Source organism: Chanodichthys erythropterus, chromosome 18 (genome assembly GCF_024489055.1).
Source record: "Chanodichthys erythropterus isolate Z2021 chromosome 18, ASM2448905v1, whole genome shotgun sequence".
Classification (NCBI taxonomy): domain Eukaryota; kingdom Metazoa; phylum Chordata; class Actinopteri; order Cypriniformes; family Xenocyprididae; genus Chanodichthys; species Chanodichthys erythropterus.
Window position 1 is genome coordinate 5,901,202 of NC_090238.1, and position 18,031 is coordinate 5,919,232.

Here is an 18,031-nt window from a genome sequence, read left to right on the forward strand (position 1 = left end):
GCCATCTTCCTCATTCAGTTTAATTGACTTACAGCAGTGTGATTGTCCAGCTCTGCAGGTTCTGCTGGATCAGTCCACTAAAGCCAACTCTCCCCTGAAGGGTCATGAGAGAACTGTACAGTATCTTCAGAGGCTGGGTGAGTTTACCACACTCATTTACTGCACATTACCCGGCTGAACAAGTTAAGTGCTGTAGTTAGTGTACATTATGATTAAACACATTAAAGGCCCCTATATACTTAGACCAAAGTTCTTCATTTAGGGGTAAAAAGAAGTTCAAAATACCTTTGTAGCGATATACTGTTAGCAAACATCCCGATGCCATCCACACTGCTGAGAGCGAGGTTTATAATAGATGATAATGTATAAATGTGCTGCGTGCTTTTGTCTCAATAAACGCACACAAATGAAAGCAGTGAGAAACCAGCAGTTAAAAAAGCATCTGATCATAGTGCTGTGGATGTTTGCATGAGCTCTGCATTTTGACACTCCAGTCAAGTAAACTCATGTCACGTTCATTTATATAGCATTTATACAATAGATTTCTTTAAATCAAACAGCTTTACAGTATTAAATATGAAAAAAAAAACAGGACAGTCTGGAAAGTTTGCTTTGGCAAGCTGTTTTGAACTCCCGAAACAAACTTTGTTTTTGCCTGATTTCAAAATTACATCACATAAGTTTGTTCTTCAGTTTCGTTTGAAGTATATCGGGGCCTCAAAGCTTAGTATTTATTTACTCAGCTGTACTTGGAGTGTTTGGATGCCCACTTATTTCTGAAGGTCAAGAAGTCTACATTTAGTGAGCCAGAATCTTAAACATACTATCAATCTCACATGAATTTTGCAACTGCAGAAATTCATTAGATTTTTTTTTTGGAGTCTCCAACCTAGATTAATTGAAATCAAACAGAAATCGTGACATCAATTGAATGCGTTACACTTGATTAGACTTACAAGTCAGAAATACAAGTTTGATGGTTTAGCATTTGAAAATGAAGAAATTAAGTAAATATTAGTATTATAAGTATACAGTTGAAATGTTAAATAAAATGATTATTATTATATTAAATACTGAGTTTTATTTTACAGTGAAATATTGCAATAGTAGTCATTTTTATATTTTTTATTTAGTAATAATAGTAATTATTTTATTTACTCAAATCGTGCAGCCCTACTCCCACCCCCTTTCATTTTTATTAAATATTTTCACAAATTCAATTATTTCAGCTACCAATAAGAGTATAGTACTCTAAGCTTCATTTAATACATTTTGTAATGTTAAAATCCATAAAATCCCAAAAATACTGTGTAGAAAATGCAAAAACAGCCTATAGATTCTGCTTATTAGTAACAGTGAGATGATTGATAAGTAACATTCTTTTATTCTGACTAGATCAACATGTTAATTTTAAGACAAATGCACCAGCTCACCATTGGTATCTTTCTGCCCAGGTGTGGAGAACCTGGGCATCATATTTGAGTTTTCACCATGGGTTCTGAAGATTTGTCCTGAGGATGGACTGAAGGTAAGACATATACATGGTCTGGGTGTATCTCTATGTCTTCTGTGGTCATTTTGAAGAGCTTGAGTTTGATTTTTCTGCTGTCAGATCTTCACTGAGGACCTGACGGAGGTGGAGACTCTACCCAGGGATAAGGTGTTGAACTTCCTGAAGGAGGGGTTCAAGGAGCTGGCCATCCCATACCTGGAACACATCATTTACATGTGGGAAGAGACACGGCCCGAGTTCCACAATGTTCTGATCCAGCTGTACCTGGAGAAGGTGCAAGGCCTCATGAAAGTGTACCTCAACTCACTGCCTGAAGGTCAGACATGCAGCTGTCATACACTGCTTTATCAGTACAACCACAGGGCCGCTACTGCTAATGTTGATATAATACCTACTTAAAGAGATAGTTTACCCAAAAATGAAAATTATCCAATGTAAATCATCATATGGGGTACAGCTGATTAGTTCCTGCTGTATCAGTAGCCAATGAGTTTGCTGCTCAACCTTCAAATACTCTTACTGTTAGCATTTCCTGTACTGTTGACTGTGTCCAGGTGTTTCAGCTGTAGCTGCAGGAAAGGAGGTGGGAGAGCTTGGAGAATTCCGGAACAAGCTTCTGACATTTCTGGAAGTTTCCAGCAGCTATGAGCCAGAGAGACTCATCAGTGATTTCCCTTTTGACGGTGAGTCCAGAGGTCACAGACATTCTAATATAAAATCTAGAAATAAAGCTGGATCACACTTACTGTTCTTCTTTCCTCCCTAGGTCTGTTGGAGGAGAGGGCTCTGCTCTTGGGTCGTATGGGGAAACATGAGCAGGCTCTCTTCATCTATGTTCACATTCTGAAAGACACACGTATGGCTGAAGAGTGAGTATCATTCTTTAATGACCCCCAGCCCTGTTCAGTCAGCATGAAATCATACATGCACACTATTTACTTTTTTAATAGACGTTCCTGCCCCTATTCATCAGTGCACACTATTATTATAAAAGATCGATTTGTCATCTACTGTCAAAGTAGATTCAAAATCCTCCACCTCTGTATTAAGTTATGTTTTTGTCTGATGCTCCCTAGGCTGCACTATTGGTTATGATGTTGCCAAAAAGAAATTTAGACATTGTTTTAGGCTGCTTTTGTAGGTAAAGCAGTAATATAATGCTGTATAATTTACATTGCCGTGAAAAGTTTCAACAATTCAGATTTTTTTTTTTCATGTTTTTTAACAAAGTCTCTTATGCTCATCAGTGCTGCATTTATTTGATCAAAAACACAGTAAAAACAGTAATATTTGAAATAATATTGCAATTTAAAAGAACTGTTTTCGATTTTAAAATGTCATTTATTCCTGTGATCAAAGCTGAATTTTCAGCATCATTACTCCAGTCTTCAGTGTCACATGATCCTTCAGAAATCATTCTAATATGATGATTTGCTGCTCAAGAAACATCTCTTATTATTATCACTGTTGAATACAGTTGTGCTGCATCATATATTATAACCATTATACTTTATTTCAGGATTCTTAAATGAATAGAAAGCTCAAAAGAACATTTATTCTGCATAGAAATCTTTTGTAGCATTATAAATGTCTTTACTGTTATAATATGATCAGTTTAATGCATCCTTGATATTTTCAACATCAAAAATTTTAATATATTCAAACTTTTGACCAATAGTGTAAATGTAGGCTATCAACATTGGGGTCATTGGGACACGTGCAGATGCTTCAGCTTTAACGTTCCTGACTCCATTCTGATACTAAATGCCCACTTTCAATTAATTCCAACCTATCAGTTGATACCAGTTCGTGTTGAATATCCTGTTACTGTATATAGTATATCACACTCACATTACAAAGTAAAATGCATTGCATTTCATGTTGCCTGTTCCATGATAAGGAATCTGACTGTAAAACACAAGCTGCCATCACTCATAACCTTCTCTAATGTTCCTGCATTTATACTGTGTTTTCTGTGTGTTATGATTTTCTCAGGTACTGCCACAGTCATTATGATCCAACAGCAAACGGCAATAAAGATGTGAGTGCTACTCGGCAACTGTTATTTCAACCGCTTTCATTTTCACATTGTAACTCTACATGTTGTATAGTCAATGAAGTCTGTCTTCAGTGCAACAGACCCCAACAACTAGAAGACTTTTTCTGTTTTCTGCAGCCCAAAATGAATGAATTTGCTGTAGCTTATATCAAATATTGCAACAATATTTGTAGCATGTTTTTGTGTTGTTTTGCAGTGAAAACTCAACAGTAATCATGATGTAGTGTTAGTGACAGTAAGAGTACAATTACCTCTAAATATTTTGTGCATTACTGAAATTGGAGTCCTGGTCCCAATGGTGACATCAGCATAGAAATACTCGTAAATCTGCTTTGCTAAGTACAGAACACAATAGTTTGTCCACTGTCACTAAATCAGTACATTATGCATTTATATACTGATTATAGGCTGTAAATGTTTTTAATTATTCATATTTTACAGTTTAATAGTTATCATTTATCGTTTGTACCTCTTTGGTCTAATATTTTTGTTGCGTTTGTTTTACAATTTACTATTGCATTTTCTCAAAATATTAAAAAAGTGCATATCTAATAAAATAATATACTTATTTAATTGTAATCTACTAGATAAGTCAGATATTATGAGCACTTACAAAATATTCACCATAGTTTACATTATATTCATCAGTATTATATATACATAGTAGTTTAATACTATCATTAAACCACTAGAATCATTCATTTTGTGACACATGCTTAACATGTAAAAGTGGTATGCAGTTTTGGAAGCGAACAGGTTGATGAAATGACAAAAGTGTAGGTTGTGAATGAATGATTTGAAAATATAAAAAAATTGTGGAAAAAAGTTAAAAAGAAAAGCAAGCAATTTTAAAATCATGCAAAAACTCACACCTCAGTTGAACTCATTTATTAAGTAACATTTTGTCAGTTGTGACAAGACTTTTCAGTTGAATTTGCCATATTTAATATTTACTGCAGTACTTGCTCTCGCAGATGCTTGATTATTTATTCAGTATTTGAGCGGCTTCTGTAAGCTGTTGTTTTGAGATCTGTGTGGATGTAGCCAAATGGAAATGTGAAACCACCTCTCTTGTTACAACACACCTTGTCTAAATATTAACAGGGGTGCCTTCTCTCTGTAGGTGTATCTGTCCCTCCTGCGCATGTATCTGTCTCCTCCAGATGTGCACTTCCTCGGGCCCATTAAGATGGAGTTATGTGAGCCACAAGCGAACCTCCAGGCAGCCCTGAAAGTTCTTCAGCTTCACCACAGCAAACTGAACACCACCAAAGTGAGCATTCCACTAAACACTAACAGTATCATAGCAGAACCCTGGAAAAGCACCCACACTCTTAAAGTCCCCCAGAAATCAAAATTTAAAGGTGCCCTAGATTCAAAAATTGAATTTACCTTGGCATATTTAAATAACAAGAGTTCAGTACATGGAAATGACATACACTGAGTCTCAAACTCCATTGTTTCCTCCTTCTTATATAAATCTAATTTGTTTAAAAGACCTCAGAAGAACAGGCAAATCTCAACATAACACAGACTGTTACGTAACAGTCGGGATCATTAAAGGTGCCCTAGATTGTTTTTTCACAAGATGTAATATAAGTCTAAGGTGTCCCCTGAATGTGTCTGTGAAGTTTCAGCTCAAAATACCCCATAGATTTTTTTTTAATTAATTTTTTTAGCTGCCTATTTTGGGGCATCATTAACTATGCACTGATTTTTTTCAGCACGGCCCCTTTTAAGAGATGTGTTACCTCTGCCACACGAGCTCTCGACTATGTTACAGTGCATTTACAAAGTTCACACAGCTAATATTACCCTCAAATGGATCTTTACAAGATGTTTGTCATGCATGCTGTATGCATGCTTCGAATTATGTGAGTAAAGTATTTATTTAGATGGTTACGTTTGATTTTGTGTGAGTTTGAGGCTATGCTCTGTGGCTAACGGCTAATGCTACACTGTTGGAGAGATTTATAAAGAATGAAGTTGTGTTTATGAATTATACAGACTGCAAGTGTTTAAAAATGAAAATAATGACGGCTCTTGTCTCCGTGAATACAGTAAGAAACGATGGTAACTTTAACCACATTTAACAGTACATTAGCAACATGCTAACAAAACTTTTAGAAAGACAATTTACAAATATCACTAAAAATATCATGCTATCATGGATCATGTCAGTTATTATTGCTCCATCTGCCATTTTTCGCTGTTGTTCTCGCTTGCTTACCTTGTCTGTGCACAGATCCAGCCGTTAATACTGCCTTTCCTTGTCTAATGTGTCGAATGGACTGGCATTATGCAAATATTGGGATCATACATATTAATGATCCCGAATGTTATGTAACAGTCTGTGTTATGTTGAGATCCGAGTGTTTTCTGGAAGTCTTTTAAACAAATTAAATTTACATAAGGAGGAAACAATGGAGTTTGAAACTCACTGTATGTCTTTTCCATGTACTGAACTCTTGTTATTCAACTATGTCAAGGTAAATTCAAATTCTGATTTTAGGGCACCTTTAATATGTACGCCCCAATATTTGCATAATGCCAGTCCATGTTCCCAACATTATAAAAGGCATTAGACAAGGGCAGCCAGTTAACGTCTGGATCTGTGCACAGCTGAATCATCAGACTAGATAAGCAAGCAAGAACAACAGCGAAAAATGGCAGATGGAGCAATAATAAAAAATTTTGTTAGCATGTTGCTAATGTACTGTTAAATGTGGTTAAAGTTACCATCGTTTATTACTCTATTCACGGAGACAAGAGCCGTCGCTATTTCCATTATTAAACACTTGCAGTCTGTATAATTCATAAACACAACTTCATTATTTATAAATCTCTCCAACAGTGTAGCAATAGCCGTTAGCCACGGAGCACAGCCTCAAATTCACTCAGAATAAAACTTTTAACATCCAAATAAATACTTTACTCACATAATTCGAAGCATGCATACAGCATGCATGACGAACATCTTGTAAAGATCCATTTGAGGGTTATATTAGCTGTGTGAACTTTGTAAATGCGCTGTAATATAGTCGACAGCTCGTGTGGCAGGAAGCACGCGTCTTAAAGGGGCGGCGCAGAGTGTAAATCAGTGCATTGTTAATGGTGCCCCAAAATAGTCAGTTAAAATAATTAATTAAAAAAAATCTATGGGGTATTTTGAGCTGAAACTTCATAGACACATTCAGGAGACACCTTAGACTTGTGAAAGAACGTTCTTGGGCACCTTTAAGTTTTTTAGCCTTAAGGTTATGAATAAGCTGGTGTGTTCCAAAACAATGACAAAATTCACATTTAGAAGATATAAGCATTTAAAACTTGTTCTCTCACTTCCGATAAAATGAATCACAGATTTTCATGACATCACATTGCACTTGGGTTTCTTGTCAGATCTTCTGACCAATCAAATGCTCTCTAGAATCTGAAGTCCCCCCTCCTCCTACACTCTTACAGAATCTTAAAGCTGCAGCTGACATCAGTCATTTGTTCACACATGGTGAATGGCACATAGTGCACTATATAGAGAATAGGTAACGGTTCAGACAGTGCTTTCCATTGGCGTAAATGAACCACCGCAACACGAGCAGTCTGCTATGGTCCAGAGACAAGAGAGCACAGAGCGGACCATATGCCGGCACAGACCACAAAAAGGTCGGACCCATTTGAATTCTGCACAGAATGCTGTATATAAGCGATATAAAGGACATTATGAAGAGAAACGTTTAGAGATTAGAAGGAAACTGAAGTTTTACAGAGTCTAACGGCTCTGGCCGAGCTGTAACATAAACGAAACGCTATTGGCTATTTAAAAAAAAGGGGTGGGGCTGTTCGATATATCACCCTGTATTCCTGTGGGCCTTTTAAAGAAAAGGTTCTATATGGAACCATAAAGGGTTCTGTCAGGTGCTTCTGTATAGAACCTTTTGGGATCATTTTATGGATTTAGTTTTTATAAATTAATTTTGTTTCAATTTTATGAATTAAACCACTTGTAAACATATCAGTAGAAAAAAAATGAAATAACCTGGTAAACGTATTATGCAGTCATTTAAGACATTTCTCCTTATATAGAACCTTTTGGCATAAAACATTTTTTAAGATTGTGTCAAGAACCTATGAAAGATTGTTTCTGCCATGAAATAAAAATATAAGGTAATTGCGGCTTTTTATCTCACAATTCTGACTTTTTTTTTCCTTAGAATTGAGATTTAAACTCACAATTGTCAGAATTGTCAAAAGTCAGAATTGTGTGATATCAACTCAAAATTTTGCAAGAAAAATTAGCGTGTTATAATGTCCAATTGTGAGAGGAAAAAGGCTGACATTTCTTCTCAGAATTGCGAGTTTATATCATGCAAGTCTTACTTTACAACTCACAATTGTGAGTTTATATCTCAATTCTAAGAAAAAAAATCAGAATTGCGAGTTATAAAGTCATAATTGCATAATGATAACTTAAAAATGATAAAAAAAAGTCAGAATTGTGAGATAAATAGTCAAAATTGCCTTTTTTATTTTATTATTTAGTGGCAGAAACAAGCTTCCATAAGAACCCTAGGGTTCTATATTGAACCCCACTGAACCTTTTTTCAAGAATGCCAAACATTTCAGCATCATAACAAGATTTGCATGGGTTAAAACACAACAAATACATTTGAGTCTGGAACCATGACTGTTTTCTTTTTCTTATCTGTATGAGAGTGAAATACTGAAACACTGCATGTTGTGACACAAACACCGGCAGTCATATTTGATGTTTTAGAGATTAAAATAGCTGTTTTGAAGAAGTGAGACTGACTGTGGCCCATAAACCTAAGATAAAGTTTAATAATGGTTGTTTTTGCATTTAACAAACAAACAAAAAAACTCCTCATTTTTATGCTTTGCTTGCATTTTCTCTTGCCACTGCCTGTGAGGCATCAATTAAAAGTAGGGCTGTCAGGTGTTTTAAATATTACTGATAAATCTCATAATCTTCCTTTTTAATGAAAGAAAACAAAATCATTTGGGTAGCAGTGCTCTTTGCTGACACTAAATTTGCGGTCAAAATTGGCAAAATTTTGGCTAAATGTTGCAGGCAAAAAAAGTCTGTCTATTCTCAATATTGTAGCGATAAATGATAGTTCTTGGAGTGAACAGACCTTAAGTATGTGTTGACTGCCCCAGTTAAATAAGACTGAGAGAGTGAAACGTGTGCTGTAGACATGGAGAGGGAGATTGGTGAGTGTGTGTTGAAGTGCTACACAATTCAATCCTGCTGATGCCGGCAGAGGAAATGAGACACCGTGTTAACATCTTGTCAGATGCCACCATTTCTGCTGTTGCTGAGCTCTGAACTTTCACATTACTGTGTGGAAACCTGCTGTTCGTGTTGCTGTAGTTCAATTCCTGATCAGAACTCTCCAAACCACATGGCGACGCTCATGGTGTTTCTCTCCGTCTTTCATAAGGCCATAAACCTGCTGCCAGCCAACACACAGATCCGCGAGATCCAGGTCTTCTTGGAGAATGTGTTGGAGGAGAAGGCTGGAAGGAAGCGCTTTGACCAGATCCTGAAGAGCCTCCTACAGGCTGAGTTCCTGCGGGTATGTTTACTCGTGAACAATGGTTTGGTCTGCTACTTAAATAATTGATTGAGTTTCTTTTGAAGCTGTGTAACTAAATTCTGTGCCCTCAAATGCAGTATTGGTGCATCTCTATTTTCTTTTCTTTTTTCAAATTACACAGTTACTTGCCGAAACATCTAGCTTGTTACTGGAAAAGATACAGTACTTAAATAGCTGATGCTACTGAAAAAAGTTAAATTAGTGGTATCGCTTATTCTAAATAATTACTCTATATATATACACTGCGTTCCAAATTATTATGCAAGAGACAAATCAGTAAGATTTCTGTACAATAAACATTTAGATTTTAGTTTTTCTAAGAAAATGTTTGTTCGTTTATTCATCCATGTCTTTTTAGATAACTGGTATCAATCTCAGACAAAGTAATTTGCCAGATCTATGGAAACCGTACTTAGAGGTTGTTCCACATTATTAAGCAAGTCACAGTTCTCATGCAATATGGGGAGGAAGAAAGATCTTTTTGAAGATGAAAAGCATGAAATGGTGCAATGTTGTGAAAAAGGCATGAAAACAACTAATATTGTGTGAAACTGAATGGAGATTATCAAATTATCATAAGATTTGTGAGTGATTTAGAGCACAGCAGAACTCGATCAGATAAAGGCTTATTAATGAAAGTTTCTGTCAAAAAATGTATTGTATTAAAAGGGCAGCTATAAAAAAGCCAGTGTTGAGCAGCAAACAGGTATTTGAAGCTCCTGGTGTCTCTGGAGTCTCAAGATGCTCTCCATGCAGGCTGGCAGTTGTGCGTAAAGATGCATTTTAGACATCACTAACCAAACCTCACAAAGAGAAAGTGGGTGTAGAAATACATGAAGACTCATTTTTAAATAGTTTTATTCACTGAATAATGCCGTACTACAATGGATGGTCTAAATGGATGGATTTCTGGATGGTTGGTGAATGGCCACCATGTTCCAACAAGACTGCGACGTCAGCAAGGAGCTGGTGGATGATGATTTGGGCTGGAATACTGGGAAGTGAGATGGAAGGTCCCTTTAGGGTCTCTGAGGGTATTTAAATGACTTTTGCAAGATATGTGGAGCTCATAACTGGCCATTTTCAGCTATGGTATAAAAAGGAGGATAGTGCATAGTACAATGCACTATGCACTATCCCATGCTGCAAAAAACACCACAGCAATAAAACTGTTTGTATTTCTACACCCAGTGTAAATGTTTCTCTTTGTGAGGTTTGGTTAGTGATGTCTAAAATGCATTTTAACTGCCAGCCTGCATGGTGAGGTTCTCAAGACTCCAGAGACACCAGCAGCTTCAAATACCTGTTTGCTGCTCAACACTGGCTTTTTTATAACTGCCCTTTTAATACAATACATTTTTTTGACAGGAACTTTCATTAATAAGCCTTTATCTGACCGAGTTCTGCTGTGCTCTAAATCACTCACAAATCTTATGATAATTCGATAATCTCCATTCAGTTTTCACACAATATTAGTTGTTTTCATGCCTTTTGCACAACATTGCACCATTTCATGCTTTTCATCTTCAGAAAGATCTTTCTTTCTCCTCATATTGCATGAGAACTGTGACTTGCTTAATAATGTGGAACAACCTCTAAGTACGGTTTCCATAGATCTGGCAAATTATTTTGTCTGAGATTGATACCAGTTATCTAAAAAGACATGGATAAATAAACGAACAAACATTTTCTTAGAAAAACTAAAATCTGAATGTTTATTGTGCAGAAATCTTACTGATATGTCAATTGCATAATAATTTGGAACACAGTGTATATATATATATATATATATATATATAATATAATATAATATAATATAATATAATATAATATAATATAATATAATATAATATAATATAATATAATATAATATAATATAATATAATATAATGTAAGAGGACCTATTATGCTTGACATGTTCGTCTTTCTTTAGTGTGTAATCTTGCTGTCTGAGTATAAAAAAGTTCCAAAGCACAAAGTCCCTCCAGAGGGAGTTATTTTCTATAACAGGGTCAGAACTCCCTGAAATGCCTCCATTTTAGTCTGGAGTTTTTTTTTCCGGGAACGGAAAAAAATATCACAATATTCCTCATTTAAATAATTCCCTCCCAAGGCATACTCAAAATAAAGGGGCAAGGCCTGCTTGAGTTAGTTAGTTGTGTGAGAAACTTGTGGTTATGTTAAGAGGCGGAACATTTCCCCAAACACACTCGAAGCGCTTGACCAGTCACAACACACTGGTCCAGCTGACCAATCAGAGCACATTATGCTTTTCAGAAGGAGGGGCTTCATAGAGACAGGAATTAAACAGAGCGTTACTGACAGACTGGGAAGAGAGGAGCTGCAACAGTGATAAATACGTGGAAAATACAGTGTTTTTGAACATTCAAGCAGGGAAAACTATTCTAGTACAGCCCAAAACCAAATCAAGACTTTGTAAACGGCATAATAGGTCCCCTTTAATAATATTTTAATTCTTTTTTTTTTTTGTCTGTATGCAGGTGCAGGAGGAACGTATCTTTCACCAACAGGTGAAGTGCGTCATCACAGATGAAAAGACCTGCAGAGTGTGCAAGAAGAAGATCGGGAATAGGTGTGCCTAGCATTATTGCATTTCATTTACATAATACATTTGCCTAGTTACACCATGCGCTTAGCTTTTTTTTTTTTTTTTTAATGCAAAAGTTTATTTGATAGTGTAGCAAAATAATTTAGAAGTAATGGGACTGGGACATACTAACATATCATTAAATTTCTTTGTGATACCACAGACGTAACATGCAAAACCAGCCTCTCAGTTAATCTGGCACAGTTAATCTAGTTCTCTGATTTGTGGTGCTCTGCATTTGCGTAGTTGTGATTACATAAAACTAGGGCTGTCAAGCGAATACATTTTTTGAATCTAATTAATCGCACATTAGATTTGGATGAGAAATTACCCCCAAAAGATAATTTAAAGTCATTGTTGTGTAAAGCATTAAATAGACATAACAAAAAGTAGCTTCAGAAAGAAATATTTTATTTGATTCAACATACAATGTATTACACAAACTTTTGGACCTTGAGGTTGAGTAAATGATGACTGAATTTTCATTTTTGGGTGAACTATACATTTAAAGGTGCTCTAAGTGATGTCACGCGTTTTTAGGCCAAAACATTTTTTGTCACATACAGCAAACATCTCCTCACTATCCGCTAGCTGCCTGTCCCCTGAACACATTGTAAAAAAACGCGGTCTCTGTAATCGCCAAAAGCTCCAAAAACGGCAACAAAAACTACCTGGTGCAGCCTGGACCACGAATCATAATAAACACGCTCCAACCAATAACCAACAAGAATGCATTTAAATGCACGTTCATGACTGTTTCAGGAAGCACGGAGGGGAGGGGAGGGGAGGAGGAGGAGGAGGAGGGAGGGTCTAGCTAGCCTCTGTTTTGTTTGACAACACTTTGAACGTCAACAGGAAGTTACTCCACCCAGGATCGCTTAGAGCACCTTTAAAGTAGCCCAATTCTGCAGGAAAACTGTGGACTTGGCAACACTGATGAAATATCAGATAACATTAGGTCTGGGGCGGGGCAAGTGTGTTGATGCGTTAAAATGATTAATACATTTATTTAAAGGTGCCATCGAATGTAAAATTGAATTTACCTTGGCATAGTTGAATAACAAGAGTTCAGTACATGGAAATGACATACAGTGAGTCTCAAACTCCATTGTTTCCTCCTTCTTATATAAATCTCATTTGTTTAAAAGACCTCAGAAGAACAGGCGAATCTCAGCATAACACTGACTGTTACGTTACACCTGCAGATATAATTCATAAACACAACTACATTCTTTATAAATCTCTCCAACAGTGTGTAATGTTAGCTTTAGCCACGGAGCACTATCAAACTCATTCAGAATCAAATGTTAACATCCAAATAAATACTGTACTCACAGGAATCGATGCATGCATGCAGCATGAATGACGAACACTTTGTAAAGATCCATTTTGAGGGTTATATTAGCTGTGTGAACTTTGTTTATGCTGGGTAAAGCAGTCGAGAGCTCAGGGGCGGGGGAGCGCAAGATTTAAAGGGGCCGCATGCTGAATCGGTGCATATATAATTATGGCTCAAAATAGTCAGTTAAAAAAAAAAAAATCTGTGGGGTATTTTGAGCTGAAACTTCACAGACACATTCAGGGGACACCTTAGACTTATATTACATCTTGTTAAAACTGGTTCTAGGGCACCTTTAATCGAATTAACACGTTAATCCACAGCCCTACATAAAACACAGATAACAATAAATAAATCAAGCCAAAATTGCTCTGATGATTCATATTAAGTTAAATTCTGAACTATTAAATGTTATACAGACTAAAAGACATTTGCATGTCACCATACTTGGTCTCTATTTAATGTTTTCTGCTTTAGGAGCATCACATCAAACTGTCAGATTAATACAGCAGTTTCCTGCTGGAGAATCTGACATCTGCTGCAGTGGGCTGTTGTATTCATTCGTGTGGATGCATTCATTTCAGTCTCATGTACTTTTTAGAACAAATGTTGTGCAAGTATGTTAAAGGGGTAGTTTTCACCCAAAAATAAAAATAAGTATTTTGTTAACCTTCAAAACACAAATTAAGATATTTTTAATGAGACCTATAGAGAAAAAAAAAGTTGCTGTGAAAACTACAGTTGTGCTCTATTAGGGCTCAATATGATTATGACTGTTTGAGGGGATGTACTGTATGAATACTTACCTTTTTTGTGTCCTTCACATGTCCAGTGCCTTTGCCAGGTATCCAAACGGTGTGGTGGTTCACTACTTCTGCTGTAAAGATCGCAGCATGTGTCCAGCAGAGTAGTGAAAGGCCGGAGATGGCGGACATGCTCCCTCAGCTGAACACAGAGACCTCAGCAAACATGAAGCGTCTGTGTGAAAACAGCAGCCTGACGCGCTGCAGAAGGAAACGCCAGTCTGGATATTCTGCTCTCTATTTGTCTCTCTCTCACTCACTCTTTCCAGTGCAATGGCAAAGACCACACATCTGTCTGATGTAGTTCATCTCAAAACTATGGACAGTGAGACTTAATTCAGATTTATGAAGTGCATTACCCTAAAAGCTTTTACACAAACTGACATCCTTCTTTCCCTTGAGAAATGCTTATCTTCTCTTTTCCCTCACATCCCACCTTTTCTTCTTTACTTACAGTGCACTCTTTCATCCAACATGACACTTTGTCCGACGCATTTAGTGGAAAGTAAAGGCCTGTGTTTGTATGCACCATCAAGGCTCACAGGACTCTCATTCTGAGCTGGGCTTGTAGGTGCTGCTCTGCTTCGCTCTGTTAGCTTGAGATGAAATCGGACACCAGATAAAAACCTTAATGTGGCCCCCCGTACAGAAAGGGCAGCGCTTGCACACCTACTGCTATGAGCCGTCCGACGGAAGGATGAATGCTTCCTCTAGTTGCATGGACGTTCAGAGATAACTTACAGCTAGAATTCTGGATGTGTAGCTTGTTTTTAAGCAATGCCAAAAAGCTTGGTGTTGTGTCTTAAGTTTTCTAGTGGCATGGAGAGCTTTACAATCACAGTAGCGTGCCACTTTTTTTGTCTGGCTACTCTAGTGGCTTTAATTTATTATTAACACACTGTCTAAACGTGTCCAGGAATGTTACGCCTATGTGTGCAGTCGTGTCGCCCCAAATGGGCACCAGTATTTCTCTGGCTTCCTAATACATGTCCAATTAACACTTGTGCTTTCAGTTGACTGTAAACCATGACCTGGACTGTTGCTCAAACAAAAGCACGCTCACTTACATTAAACCATTATGACAGACCTGAAATGTTTCAGTGGAAATGGATGTGAATGTGTAGATTGTACATTGAATCTGAGGTGGAAGACGAATCTAATAAACATGTATCTTCTCTTATGCGCATCTGTGTCATTTGTTTGAACTGTAAGCACACGTTACATACAGTTAGAATGAACTGTACATTAATTTGAATGGTGACAGCTATTGTACGGGTGGCTTGATAGAAATGCAGATAACTTAAAAATTAATGCATAAAAATGCTGTCTGCTGTGCCATTAGAAAAGTTATTGACCCCCTTAAGAAGCTTTATCTGCTTCACGTGTAAAATGAAATGAATTGCTGATTACAGTGGGTACGGAAAGTATTCAGACCCCCTTAAATTTTTCATTCTTTGTTATATTGCAGCCATTTGCTAAAAAGTTCTTTTTTTTTTTTTCCTCAATGTACACACAGCACCCCATATTGACAGAAAAACACAGATTGGTTGACAATTTTTGCAGATTTATTAAAGAAAAACTGAAATATCACATGGTCCTAAGTATTCAGCCTCTTTGCTCAGTATTTAGTAGAAGCACCCTTTTGATCTAATACAGCCATGAGTCTTTTTGGGAAAGATGCAACAAGTTTTTCACACCTGGATTTGGGGATCCTCTGTCATTCCTCCTTGCAGATCCTCTCCAGTTCTGTCAGGTTGGATGGTAAACACTGGTGGACAGCCATTTTTAGGTCTCTCCAGAGATGCTCAATTGGGTTTAAGTCAGGGCTCTGGCTGGGCCATTCAAGAACAGTTGTGAAGCCACTCCTTCGTTATTTTAGCTGTGTGCTTAGGGTCATTGTCTTGGGTCAGGTCCTGATCACTCTGGAGAAGGTTTTCGTCCAGGATATCCCTGTACTTGGCCGCATTCATCTTTCCCTCGATTGCATCGTCCTGCCCCTGCAGCTGAAAAACACCCCCACAGCATGATGCTGCCACCACCATGCTTCACTGTTGGGACTGTATTGGACAGGTGATGAGCAGTGCCTGGTTTTCTCCACACATACCGCTTAGAATTAAGGCCAAAAAGTTCTATCTTTGCTTCATCAGACCAGAGACTCTTATTTCTCACCATCTTGGAGTCCTTCAGGTGTTTTTTAGCAAACTCCATGAGGGCTTTCATGTGTCTTGCACTGAAGAGAGACTTCCATCGGGCCACTCTGTCATAAAGCCCCGACTGGTGGAGGGCTGCAGTGATGGTTGACTTTCTACAACTTTCTCCCATCTCCCGACTGCATCTCTGGAGCTCAGCCACAGTGATCTTTGGGTTCTTCTTTACCTCTCTCACCAAGGCTCTTCTCCCCCGATAGCTCAGTTTGGCCGGACGGCCAGCTCTAGGAAGGGTTCTGGTCGTCCCAAACATCTTCCATTTAAGGTTAATTGAGGCAACTGTGTTCTTAGGAACCTTAAGTGCAGCAGAATTTTTTTTGTAACCTTGGCCAGATCTGTGCCTTGCCACAATTCTGTCTCTGAGCTCTTCAGGCAGTTCCTTTGACCTCATGATTCTCATTTGCTCTGACATGCACTGTGAGCTGTAAGGTCTTATATAGACAGGTGTGTGGCTTTCCTAATCAAGTCCAATCAGTATAATCAAACACAGCTGGACTCAAATGAAGGTGTAGAACCATCTCAAGGATGATCAGAAGAAATGGACAGCACCTGTCTGAATACTTAATCAGTTTTTCTTTTTTAATAAATCTGCAAAAATGTCAACAATTCTGTGTTTTTCTGTCAATATGGGGTGCTGTGTGTACATTAAAGAGGAAAAAAAATGAACATAAATGATTTTAGCAAATGGCTGCAATATAACAAAGAGTGAAAAAAGGGGGTCTGAATACTTTCCGTACCCACTGTACAATAGGCTACTCTTGATACTGAAAAAAAGTGTACAAAGCCAGTACAAATACTAGAAATCACTTTTCATTCATCTATTAGAACTTCTATGTCATTTTGCATGCTTGGCTATTTACTTTTTTTAATTAGGCTATATGATGTCATTACATTGCTGTCTTGATGCTGGCCAATCGCTGCATTGCTGATCATGGTTTTGAGTATTGATATATCTGCCCTTTCCAATGAACACAACACAAGAACAACTTAACTTAATTCAGATATTTTAATCAAACCTGGAAATTAGTTATAAGAACCAAATTATGTTGGCCACGCACACTTGAAGATATTAAGCCAGATTTTGGGCCCGATTTGCAACCCCCCCCCCTCAAAATTTGTTTCATATCAGTGGTTCAGAGCAAGTATGAAACTGCTAAAGTTGCATGATTTCAGTAGACGAGGCTTCATTACGTCATGTGTTTCGACCACTGGGGGGACCACTACTCCAAACCACTGATTTGAAACAAAAGATTCGAAAAGCTTCAAAGCTTCATGAAGCAGTGTTTTGAAATCACTAGACATTGTTGAATAAAGTTATTTTGTTTGTTTTGCTACACAAAAAGTATTCATCGCTTCATAACATTAAGGTTGAACCACTGTAATGAATGTTTTAAATATGTCTTTAGTAGCTTTCTGGACATTGAAAGTGTTAATTATCTTGCTGACAATGGAGGCCTCACTGTGCCATCAGATTTCATCAAAAAAATCTTAATTTGTGTTCCAAAGATGAACGAAGGTCTTTCAGGTGTGGAACGAATAGAGATTGATAATGGCAGTCAGAAAAGAGAAAGATGTCCATTTTACATCCTCTCCCACAGCTGATGTATTAGAAACACCCTAACAGCAGTATTAAGTGTTTTGTAATTTGATGCAAATGTAGTATAATACTAAGTATAGTGTTATAAATGTACATATATTTATTAAAAAATGAAAATATAAAAAAACCTTGCAGGATTTACAAATCTGATGACCGTTAAAACACATCATCACAGTCAGTGAAAAGGGTCCATCGGTTGAAGCTGTCCTTATGTCTGTGGTATCCCATGGTTTTAAAATCGGTTAAGATTTGAAAATCATCTTGTGTGTCCCAGGCATTAGCCAGAGATC

The 18,031-nt window shown here is 37.3% G+C and overlaps 1 protein-coding gene across 1 annotated transcript in view; it reads left to right on the forward strand.

Annotated features, from left to right (window-relative positions):
• The window catches only part of vps39 (VPS39 subunit of HOPS complex), a 30,405-nt gene extending 15,288 nt beyond the window's left edge, over positions 1 to 15,117 (forward strand). The window contains exons 15-24 of the mRNA XM_067366964.1: positions 51 to 137; positions 1,455 to 1,528; positions 1,613 to 1,829; positions 2,068 to 2,196; positions 2,280 to 2,382; positions 3,509 to 3,554; positions 4,696 to 4,845; positions 9,032 to 9,166; positions 11,689 to 11,780; positions 13,967 to 15,117. Coding sequence (XP_067223065.1) covers positions 51 to 137; positions 1,455 to 1,528; positions 1,613 to 1,829; positions 2,068 to 2,196; positions 2,280 to 2,382; positions 3,509 to 3,554; positions 4,696 to 4,845; positions 9,032 to 9,166; positions 11,689 to 11,780; positions 13,967 to 14,045 — 1,112 coding nt within the window. The 3' untranslated portion in view covers positions 14,046 to 15,117. The remainder of the gene's footprint in view (positions 1 to 50; positions 138 to 1,454; positions 1,529 to 1,612; positions 1,830 to 2,067; positions 2,197 to 2,279; positions 2,383 to 3,508; positions 3,555 to 4,695; positions 4,846 to 9,031; positions 9,167 to 11,688; positions 11,781 to 13,966) is intronic.
• Positions 15,118 to 18,031: the final 2,914 nt, after the last annotated feature.